We start from the raw sequence: 12,722 nt of genomic DNA, 5'->3' as shown, positions 1-12,722 counted from the left end.
ATGAAAAATATTTCAATTATAAAATACATACAAATTCATATACGAACAATACGCAGATAAAATAACAGACATAAACCAAAACCCCATATGTGCACGAGAAAATGTCAATATCTCGACGCACAGTATCGAGCAGACGAACGGCCTTTCCATAGAAGAGTTGGCAAGTGCTCCAGTTCTAGACTTTACAGTTAAGAACAGTGGACGCGATCGAGAACTATAACCATCTTTCGAAGCCCACATTTGGAGCTACTCGAGCACCGAAGGGTTGTCTACGATGCCTTTGAGCAATTTCCAGAAGTGTTTAATTATATAAACACGTATGCAAGACAAAGAAACGTATTCCAGTGCTCCTAAAATAAAAGCACTGGGAAACAAAAACGGATAATACCCGTATTTCTTCAAGTATTAATATCAAAGGAATTTATGCTGTACTTTTTCTAGCTTCAATTTATTACATTGACTCATTACGCCTGGAAACCAAATAATATAGCTAGTTTCTAGTATGCTGCAGACTAGAGCATCATAAAGAGTGCGCAATACTTCCTGAAGAAGTGCGCATTTCTTAAGATAAAACCGTGCATTTTTAATGATCTGCTATAAGGCTAAATTTCCAACGTTCTTCGAAAGTCACATCTAAATCCTTAGTAAATGAAGACCTGTCTAGAATATATCCGCCGGCATCGATTATATAATTTAGAACCATAAACAAATCTTAATAACTGTTTTCACTGTAACTTTATGGCGTCACTATTTCGACTAACACAATATACATATTAGATAAGTAAAAATCATTTCCATGCAATGTTAGAAACCAAAGTACATCATTCACATGTTTTTCATTAACAAATATCTAAGCAAACATATCTAACGAAGGTCACGACATACATAGTTTCTTTCGTTCAAATATTATATAACCTGTGAACGTTGAAAATTTGTGACATATTTTGCATAATATGTACAACTCGGCGATTATGACGCGTTGAGGTCGCAATGACCTTATTTTAATAGTAAAGTAAATATAGTTCATTCTATACTATGCAAATTTAAGATTAGGTGAAATGTGAAATTATGGAGATCAAATATATTTAATTAATCATTGAAATTTACACCTTTCTAATAGAATTCGCATTTTTTTAATGGTACGTAACGCTTTTAGAATCAGCGAGAGAAATTTATAAATGGAAATAAACACTCAATTTTCAATCTTTAATATCTAACAAAAAGTGTTGTTATGATATATATATATATATTAAACAAACAGGAATAGAATGATATCTAAATGCAGCAATACAACATTCCACTTTGATGGGACACAATTCAAGTTTTTTCTCGACGGACTCGATATATATTATTACCGACTTTAGATAACATAGAAATCAACGACGTGTTCCAATCACTTTCGTTGTGCAACTCATGTTATAAAAACGTTAATTTTTTCGTTTTTACTTTCAGACTAGGTAACCAAGCAGCTCGGCTGCCTGAAGTCCTTCTGAAATGGGCCAAGAGCATTCGACGACTTCTAGCAGAGAGCGTCAGAAAAGAGGTGCCCCTCGAGCACCTCACACTCGTCACAGAGAATCTAGCACGTCAGCCTTTCCGGATCCGTCACTGTCCAAGAGTACGGCATATTCCAGCGGCTACGTCAGTTCTACCACGAGGACCAAATCGTCGGCTTCTACCCTCTCCGGTTCGCAACACCTGCCCATCTACACCAACGCACACTACAGGGACGTCAACAACAACGACATCTACAAACCGCTGAAGATCAACAAGAACAACCTGCACAAGCTGAAGATATTAAACGCCGATAAAGATACGGCCATATACTTGGAGAAACATTTGTCGATCAAGTCGTATCTGGAGAAAGAAGACGAGTCTAACAAGAGCAACAGCGGAGCGCCGCCTTTACCCGAACCCATGCTTAAAAGATCGGGAATCAGAAACTATACTCCGAAAATATTAAGTGAAAAGAACACGCAAAAAGACATTGAACATTGGATATGATGTTTGCAAGTTTAGTTTAATGTAAAATGTTACCGAGCTAATTGTACATACAATAGGAATTTACCGTGTGTATATAAGTGTACTTTGTAATTTATTATAATAAAGTGATCAAAATGGCACCAGCATTACTAGGTTCATTAGCTCTCGGAGGATTGGCGCCATCGCCGATGACTGTCATATCATTACTACCCTTGTTAGCCGTTGGAATTACGTATTTTAGATACCAATCAATAGATCCAGAATCGCATCCTATTGAAGCTAACAATGTGAGTATGCATTTTTAAATCAAATTGATTACAAAACTATGATTTTAATGTGAGATGTATTTTTGCTTCAGATATTGCCGTATTACGATTTTATCGTAGTCGGAGGCGGGTCAGCTGGCGCTGTAGTGGCTTCGAGACTTTCAGAAATAAGCAACTGGACAGTATTATTACTAGAAGCGGGCGGTCACGAGAACGAGATATCGGATATCCCGGCGCTGGCCGGTTACACGCAGCTTTCCGAAATCGATTGGAAATATCAAACCTTGCCCCCAAGAGATAGAGGTTATTGCCAAGCGATGACGGGAGATAGGTGTAACTGGCCGAGAGGAAAAGTTCTTGGAGGTTGTAGCGTTTTAAACGCGATGATATACGTGAGAGGCAACAAGAACGATTACGATCTCTGGGAAACCTTGGGAAACCCTGGATGGTCATACGATAAAATTTTGCCTTACTTCATCAAATCGGAAGACAACAGAAACCCTTACTTAGCAAATACACCATATCACGGCAGCGGTGGTTATTTGACAGTCCAAGAAGCGCCGTGGCGGAGTCCCTTATCGATCGCTTTTTTAAAAGCAGGCGAAGAACTAGGATATGAGAACAGAGACATAAACGGCGAGATACAAACTGGGTTTATGTTAACGCAGGCTACTATCAGAAGAGGAAGTAGATGCAGCACAGCGAAGGCATTCTTGAGACCGGTCAGGCTGAGGAAAAACTTACACGTGGCTATAAACTCTCAGGTGACAAAAATAATGATCAACAATAACAAGAGAGCCTACGGAGTCGAGTTCATCCGCAACGGAAGAAAATATCGAGTGAGAGCCAAGAAAGAAGTGATACTCTCGGCAGGTTCCATCAACAGCCCACAGCTGCTGATGCTCAGCGGCGTCGGACCGGCCGATCACCTTTCAGACCTCGGAATACCGGTCGTCGCAGATTTAAAAGTAGGTCACAACTTGCAAGACCACGTAGGCCTCGGCGGTTTGACGTTCATCATAAACGATCCGATCAGTTTTACCAAGAAGAGGTTTCAAAGCGCATCCGTCGCTTTAGAATACATCATCAACGAAAGAGGACCGATGACAACGCCGGGAATAGAAGGTCTCGCTTTCGTCAACTCGAAATATGCGCCAAAGTCAGGTCTTTGGCCTGATGTTCAGTTTCATTTCGGACCTAGTTCAGTGAATTCAGACGGCGGTGATCACATTAGAAAAATTGTTAATTTAAGAGACTCTGTGTTTAACACTGTGTATAAACCGTTGTTGAATTCTGAAACATGGACTATTTTACCGCTACTCTTGAGACCGAGGAGCACTGGATGGGTGAGACTCAAAAGTAAAAACCCTCTACATTACCCCATCATTGAGCCGAATTACTTCGCGTATAAAGAAGACGTTCAAGTGTTAATAGAAGGTATCAATATAGCGATGTCAATTTCGAACACTTCAGCATTTCAGCGTTACGGCTCTAGGCCGTTAACCATTCCGATGCCGGGATGCAAACATTTGACTTTGTTCAGTGACGAATACTGGGAGTGTAGTATGAGACATTTTACGTTTACCATATACCACCCTTCGGGAACGTGTAAAATGGGTCCTTCGGAGGACACAGACGCCGTGGTCGATCCAAGACTAAAAGTGTACGGAGTTAGTAATTTGCGGGTGGTGGATGCTAGCATAATGCCGACAATAATAAGCGGCAATCCGAACGCTCCGGTTATTATGATCGGAGAGAAGGCGAGCGACATGATCAAAGAAGATTGGTTATGACGCAAAACAGTCAGAGTGTAGAAATAGATTCCTAAATTAGATACAACTCTCAAGATTTTTTAATATGTAAATAAATATATTATTATCATATTTTTACTAATAATATTTAAAAAAAAGTATTATATTTATTGTATAAGTTTTTTGTATAAATATTTATGTGTTTTGATTTAAATGAAAAAATAATAAGATTTTTTTACAATATTATTATTAATTTATCACCCATGTTCATAACAATATTTAATTCATACATGTTTTATAAAATATTGTATATAATAAAATATAATCAATAAACGCAGCTAATATAATTAGCTGATTCTATATATTATATTATGCAACAATGTAAATAAATAAGCGGTTTAATTACAATTAAAATAAAATACAAATATAAAACATTAAAATAAAAATGAATTTTAATATCCAAGTATCAAACCAAAAGAGTAAAATAATTTTATACATTTTCTTATTAAATATTAATTAAATTTGTAATTAAATAAAATATATTATTTTAATATAAAATGAACATTAAAAAATATATCTTGATTTAAAAAAAAATATTTTAATACAATAATATTGCTTTAAAATAAATAAAATTACACAATCAAATAATATATCTAAACATATAATAAATAATAATAAGTTAATATGATACAGTAAATTTTTAATATTAATATAAAATAAATATAAGATTATGAGTATTAATAAATAAAATACTTACTGAAACTGTAAGCACAAACACATAGATGGCAATATAAAATATTGTTATTTAACCAACTTAAAAATAATAAATATTTACTTTCAGAAAAATTATAAAACGTGCCATAATATGTATTTTAATATTTTACCTAAGATAATAAATAATGTAATTAAAGCAAAAAAACATTACTAATAATACCTATTTTTTAACAAAACTAAAATTGAAAAAAAACAATTATTCAAATTTAAATAACAAAAAAATAAATATTATCATATTACTTAACGATAATAACTAATACTAATAATAGGTTTTGCTATGAACAACTGTTGCCTGTTGACCTGTTGCAATTGCACCTGAAAAACATATTAAGTGTGTGCAAAATGTATTGTTTTTTCCGTGAATACTGTTTTCGCTTATTAGTTATAAATAATGTATCAGAAAAAGTACACTTAAATTGTATAGTTTTTATCTCACAATATTAAGGGTATTTTTTAGACATATAATTAGTCGTGCAAAACCTGTTAAAAGCGTCGTAAAACTAATGAATCTGTAGTGTAAATTTACTACCTAAGAATGCTAAAGCGAAAACAATGTATGAGATTAATAGTACCGACACTAAGGAATGTGCTATTAATATTATATATTACAGAGCATAACCATTGCTATCAGATTATACAAATTCGACTACTTTCAAAGCTTTCTTGTATATACATACATACATATGTATATAAAATAAAGCTTTGTCTTTGTAAAAAAAAATAACTTGAGTATCTTGAATAAAGAGCCAAAGGATAGAGAATTTCATTATGAATTATATGAAAAACGCACGTAAATATGATTAAATTCACATATCGATTGTGCAAGATTTTTCTTTTCTAATTCGTACAACCGTCTATGTAAACACTGTGTTTACTTTCCTGCGTTACGATGAGAAAAGAAAATACACTACGTGACTTTTCCAATGAGTACCTTTCAAACCGTAGACTTCCTTTGCGGAAAAAGCGTCGGTTCAAAGCCGCAAATGTTAATGTCATAATAAAGTTACTCAGTGCAAGACATTGTCTCGTCTCTTCCGTGCACCATCCTCATCAAAATTCAAAACCATTAACCTGAAGGAAAGCCAAGATTGAACAAATCTTTAATGTCTAAACTATAAGTCTTTGATACAAAAGAAAAATAAAGCACGAACACCCAATATTTAAATAAGCATGTTTTATACTTGTTTTGCTAGTCTAAAATTTAAATATTTATTATATGCACTTCTGATATTTATTGATTCTCCACAAAAACAAGTTATTACATTATTATTAATTCGTTTCCTTATTTCTCTCTGTCAGTATAAATTTTGTCTAAAGATAAATCTTACTTTGAGAATGATTAAGCAAACGCAGAAGTTCAATGTTAAGAATTTCGAATGGATCACGTTACAAGATCTGCAAACATTTTGATTATACACGAGATGAAAGTTCGAGATTGATTTCTAACGTTTACCAAAAATGTTCGGACCGTTTGACCAAACGTTTCGTAACGGAAGAATGCAGAGATATAAACGACTACCATACGAGTGAGAGATAGTTTAGATAGATTATTTAAAGCATTTTTTTATGTAAAACGTTTTATATAGGTAATTAATCATCAGTATCACAAAGGAAAAAAACACAATAAAGATCGAGACAATTTTACGCAATTGCTCGTAAAAACTACTTATCTGTGAACGGAATCCAAAAATAATAACACACCTTGAAAATTGCGAGAATTTCGTTTAGAACCACAGTGAAACAACTTAATTGTCAGATCGTAATAAATTTAGATTATGGCGAAAAGAGAAAGTTTAAGATGAAAGACGAAAGATCGAAGCGACCGCAATTCGAATGAAAAAATCAGCCTTCAAGCAAAAAACGAGATACATAATAGTTTAAAAAAATAGCATTCCTTCGAATGCGAAAATTTCATACGTTACGAATCACGGAGAAAGTATTACAGCAGTGGGAATGAGAAAAAGACATAAGAATAAATACTGATGATAATAATTTATTATGATACGGAATTGTGTTACGCTTTGCAATTTTTCTGTTATTTAAGAATGATAATAGAATAATACAATCGTATGTGTTTATACATAATACAGGTATGATACGTTGTATAAATTAATATACATAGCTTCGTTGTGCTCTTTATATATGAATAGATATTAAATATTCAATCATTTATTTTTATTTGTTTTTTTATAAAAAAAAGCACTAATAATTTCTAGTAAATAATTGCAGATCGATGGCTTCGATAGAACTGGTACTATTTAATCATAATCTTGTTGAAGCTACCGATTAAAAACGAAGCAAGCAATTAAAAGCCATATTTAATAATAAATTAGCCGTGCTACATGCAACGCATTTAATAATATTATTATTCGATCAACCTAATTCCTAACAATAAAAAAAACTTCGAGTTCTACAATGTACGTATTTACGTATTACTAATCTGATCATATTAACTTGACAGGTTTTCCCAATACGTCATGCTAGTCTTTATACAAAAAAGTTTAAATTAATATTTCATACACATATACTAAACATTCACTCATATATATTGTACGAAATGTTGGGTTATACCAATAAATATTTTTAAAATTATTGTGGCGCACACATAAATTGTTCCATCTTCTAATAGCTATCGTATTTAATTTTGAAAACATTATTGTGTTTGAGAAGCTAGATGATTCGTGTCAGTGGAGCATTATCGAGCGCTGACTTCCTGAAGGGACGTAATCGCGACTCTCTGTGAGACAAATCCGGCCTGCTACCTATTTAAATCTTCCCCGCAAACTAAAACATATTGTATCGCATTTCATTGTGAAGTTACGCAATTATAATTCGACAGCGTCTTTAGTGCCAAGTGTAATGCTTGCACTAGACTCTCTGGAAGTTGTCCGAACCGAAGTTTAACTGAAGTCGGCCGAGGTCGCCAACTTCCGAGTAGCGGCCACACTGCCACAAATTTCATATGCCGTCCGGATGGCGGCCGTGAATGACGGCGGCTGCAGTCACGTACAGCTGGCATATTTGCGCGCGATCGAAAAATGTGCCAAATAATCACAATTTTTAAATTGTCATATTATTAAAATTACGCTACTGATAATTATAAAAATTTGTGTGGGCACTCACCAATACAATATCAATGAAAACTTTTCAGTCGTAAATATTCAATTTACGCAAAATCTTTGTCAAAATGCCATAAAGCATAAAAATTATACTTCAGAATACGAACACAACATCTGTGACTATCCTAGAATTTGTCACCATCGATTCTAAATAAGAATTCGTTATGGTGTGACATTTATATAAACCGATCTAGGAAAATACATAAGGATATTCGAAACGATTTTTTTGACAAAATCAAGTACCACTAATTATTTTTTAATTATTTAATTTTATATGAAAAAAAATAATAACGATATCTGTTAAAAAAATATATTATCAAAAATATAATTAATTCCTTTTGGTGCCTTAAAATATTCAAAGATGTCAGTAAGAGTCTGTTGAAGTCCCCAATAAGCATGTGGTATTATAACTTGACCACGTGATCACGATACAGCGCTCGACATACGTGTTGACCATAAGACGCCTACGCGCATACTGAAATTGAACCGCGTTACTCGTTCTATCTCAGTTTGCGAAACACCTTATCATTATCTCTCTCACTCTCGTCACTCAGCGAAAGGGGAAGTATCTCACCGCTCGCGCTCGAAAGATCAGCTCCGACTTCGTATCCTTTGACTTCGGTCCGTTTGCCGACAATGTTCGGAAGCGCTCGAAGCTGGCCAAGTCGACTGAATTACCCCCACTTTACCTCCCGTCCTCGGTAACCTCGGACAACTTCCGAGAGATTTTAGAGCGGGCAGAACTGAACTCGACCGAAGTAATCCCGAATTTCCAGAGAGTGTAGTGTAGGCATAACGCTTTATGTTATATTTCGTTATCATTTTATTACCCATGGATATTCACCGTGTCACTATCAAAGGCAAAAAATAAGTAACTAGTGGACTTTGAATGCCAATTATTATTTTAAAGCAGAGTGGAGTATTAATTATTTGTTTATCAAATTAGATGACAAAGCGTTATATTCATTGTGCGATGATCAATACAATAAACGTCGTCATTACCAAACCAATATTCACAAATTACAGAAATACATAATAAAAAGTATTAAACCGAATTTAAAGCCGAAGAAATGTTTCCGGAAAAATAGATTTATTTTAACATATCAGTATTTTGGCGACAGCAGTTAACATAAAGATTGAGCACATTGTGAGTAACATCAATAGCCAATTAGATAACAAAGCCTCACATAATATAAAGTATTTTGTAAAATTAAATGTGAAGGTAAAAACAGTAACAATTAATACACATTTATAGAGGCTTCTGCAAACAGTTAGTTACTTGTTTGTATCACAATGTTTTTTCAAAGAGGTCATACTAGCATATAATAAATATTTTGAATTTTTTAATGTCTTATAACAAGGTTGTTTTTTAAGAAAATATTTTCCGCATTTTTTAAATTCATCCTTATATATCTATCGGTAATAACTATTCAACAAAAAAATAAAGGCCATGCCATCATATTATATCTATAATATTATTAAAAAAAAAACGATAAATAATTAGAATGTTAATTATTTTTATATACTCATTGACTTGGTTAAGAAGCAATGGATTATATGTATATAGATTTACATAACAAATGGTTTGTGATTTAAATATATACACTCATTAAACTGTCAAGTTAATCAATTAAAGCAATTGTTGTTCATCGAAATTATATATTGTAGTAAAATACAATGATACAAATATAATAATCGCAGAACACGACAGGCGCGTCATATAAAATAGTAAAAACCAAATCGTCAGTTAAAATCACTTATACACGAACGATTATTATATTACTTGTCGATGACCTTTGTGGTCGTGTAGAATATCCATATAAATCACTTGTTAAATCAAAATCAATGTATATAGCACGTAACTACATACAATGACGAAGCATATAAATTAATTTGTTTTTATAGTTAACTCAATAAAGCACTCAGCGAATGATCATTTTCAATCGACGTGACCAAAAAGCGAATTGAAAAAAAGTATTTTTTGCAACGTTGTAAAATGAACAATGTACACAGAAACATCGCATAAAAAGCTACCACACTTACGCAATAAAGATGGATATGCGAAATGTTACCTGAAGGTTAATCCTTTTATTAACCTTCAATCTATCGTGTATTAAAATACCACTGATCAATGAACTTCGTAAAAATATCATTTGTATTCAGACTGAGAGTTACAATGGCGAAAAGTTTCACTATAATTTTTTTATTATGTATACAATAGTTCTTTACAATTTAACTTCTGTATTATCTGGTAATATAAAAGAGCAAGATAGAGCTGCATTTTTATTATTTAAATACATTTTTCTGGTTCTTACTATATTATTTTTCTTCTGAACTACAACAAATATTATATATTATTTATTCTCACGATGGTCAATTATTCAATTTAATTTACATATTAAAATACATATATTTGCTCACACTTACATATTGGGAAAGACGATAAAGCAAGTTCCACATAAAAGATAAAATATTGCTATGGAAAATGGCAATAAAATAAAAGAGTACACATCTGTGATCCCGTGCCCTAAACTGTCAAACTGCAGAATGTTTGCATTAATGTTTAAAACTAAGATATAGGTTTCCACGCAAACATATAGTTTGTTTACCATTTTCGGGTAGAATGGTGAATAAATAATAAGCTTTTTTTATAAACGTATATTGTTAAAGATTCGCGTGAGTAAAATACTGAATAAAATTACAAGATTTGGATCGATTATTATTACGAAATTGCAATTAAAGGTTAAGTTTTGGTTTGTCGTATACCCTTGTCGTCAGACCGCAAAGAAAAAACCAATAACGTTGTTCGACCTCTAAGAGTTAAGGATGCCAATGAGTTAATAAATTTTTAATTCTAAATATATATTAATCAGTAAACTAATTATTCGATTGTCAGTACACGATTTTGTTCTGAGCCTGAATTTGTTCCCGATTTAATTTTGAAAGGTTGCGAAATCAATCTTGCTATTTCTCTAAAACGAATTTTTGATCTGATTCTTAAGACGTCATATTTTCCAAAGAACAGGAAATACACAAAAGTCACCCATATCCATAAAAAGAGTGGCAAATTGTGCATAAAGAACTATAGACTAATCGCAGTGCAGATAGAGTATTTCACACCTTCGTGGGTTCTGGGCCCTCTGCTCTTCGCGTTATTTATTAATGACAAATACGCCAGTAATAAATTCAAGTTTTCTTCTGTATGCAGATGATTTAAAATCGTTCAACTTCATTCGATCCATTGTGGACTCCTCTTTAGAGTGATTTAGATTCTATATGAAGATAGGCTTCCGTCGACTGTTATTCTGTGTCATTTTCTCGATCACGTTCGCATTATCAGATTATTCTTACGATTTCGTAGGGAACATTTTGGATAGAGAAACTTTCACAAAAGATCTCGAAATCATTTTTGAGAGCAAGTGGAGGTTTTCTCTACACGTAAACGACGTCTGCGATAAATATTCTAAGATGCTCGACTTTGTTATGAGGAACGCCTTTCACTTTGACGATCCGTCAGTTATTCGCGTCCTCTATGACACCTTAATTCGTATCATTATTGAATCTAGATCTATAATTTTAAATCCCTGAATAACCAAATACTACCTTTTAGTGGAAAAGGTTCTTCCATTATAAAATGATATTTGGTTTTAATCGTTCTTACATATTTTAGCGTTAGGATACGATTCGCTGAGTTCTCGCAGATAGTTGTATGTTGCTAATAATTTCTTTCAACTACTGAAAAGTGCTGTTGACAATCCAACCCTTCTGGAGGAATTCCAATCTTAAGTTCCGGAATGTCTCTTCTGATGTTTATTACAACCAACACTATCTTCTTATTACACTGACATTGACTAAATACATTAATTATTTTCAAAGACATTGCTATTTCTATAATGCCTGTTAAAAATTCATACAGTAAGCTTATCTGAGCGGAAAAAATTTAATGAAAAATCATCTGGGGAAATCAAAGGTTCTATAAGCGGAAGCGGCTGTAAATAACAAAAAATTTAAAAGATATACACATTAAAATATACATATAATTAAACAAAATACAAATTAATTTTTTAATAAAAAAATATATTGTCGGTTAGCTACAAGAAATCATAAGCTAACAAAAAAGTTGTTCTTTTAGTTATTTTAAAATTTACATAAGATATATTAAAGTTATAATGCTAATGAAAATTGCAAAACAAAAAGTCCCCTATATTTACAAACTCTTGATTTATGCCGCTAGCATAGTCTCCATACATATTTTAAAAATTCTATTTTGTATTTTTTCAATTTGGTAATAAAAAGTTATAAAATATATGGAAGTTAAAATTCTACGAAGCAATAATGCGCAAAAGAATGAGACAAAATAATAGCATAAATCACTCGATATGTCCTAATAAAGTTTATTTAAACTGATGTTTTAACTAACTATTATATATACTCTATTACTTTTAATTTAAAAATTTAAAAAAATACTATTTCCTTTGGCATGTTATGTATATAAATAAAATACAATTATTAATTTATCTGTTTGATAATGAAAAAACACCCAAAAAAATGTGCTACTTAATCAATTTTCACAATGTATAATTAAAACTCCGCAAAGTAGATATGTTATTTAGACACTCTTGGAATGAATTTTTTTGACACGATATTGGGCTTTATGAATTTAAATTATGTATGCAATTGTATACCATTTTCTTATGACTTTTACCTACTTGTATATTATTTGCTTACAACACTTTATCACTAAAGGCACATTTTATCGCGAGAAATTAAAAAAATATATAAAGCATTTTATATTATATAAAATTTAATTTCTACGAATTACAAGCGAT

The 12,722-nt window shown here is 32.4% G+C and overlaps 3 protein-coding genes across 3 annotated transcripts in view; 2 read left to right on the top strand and 1 right to left on the bottom strand.

Annotated features, from left to right (window-relative positions):
- Positions 1 to 12,722, bottom strand: part of Flo2 (flotillin-2) — a 211,947-nt gene that overhangs the window by 144,734 nt on the left and 54,491 nt on the right. The window lies entirely within an intron of this gene.
- On the top strand, positions 1,495 to 2,129 carry LOC148233745 (uncharacterized). Its single transcript, XM_088188778.1, has one exon. The coding sequence runs from the start codon at positions 1,495 to 1,497 to the stop codon at positions 2,002 to 2,004; it is 510 nt and encodes a 169-aa protein (XP_088044904.1). The 3' UTR covers positions 2,005 to 2,129.
- LOC148233744 (glucose dehydrogenase [FAD, quinone]) lies at positions 2,118 to 4,167 on the top strand. Its single transcript, XM_088188777.1, has 2 exons — positions 2,118 to 2,270; positions 2,342 to 4,167. Exons 1-2 carry the CDS (start codon positions 2,118 to 2,120, stop codon positions 4,040 to 4,042), a joined length of 1,854 nt encoding a protein of 617 aa, XP_088044903.1. The 3' UTR covers positions 4,043 to 4,167.

The sequence above is a fragment of the Plectrocnemia conspersa genome, unplaced genomic scaffold, assembly GCF_051122295.1.
Source record: "Plectrocnemia conspersa isolate PC_06_02 unplaced genomic scaffold, ASM5112229v1 ptg000007l, whole genome shotgun sequence".
Taxonomy (NCBI): Eukaryota; Metazoa; Arthropoda; class Insecta; order Trichoptera; family Polycentropodidae; genus Plectrocnemia; species Plectrocnemia conspersa.
This window is presented reverse-complemented; position numbering and strand designations above follow the sequence as displayed.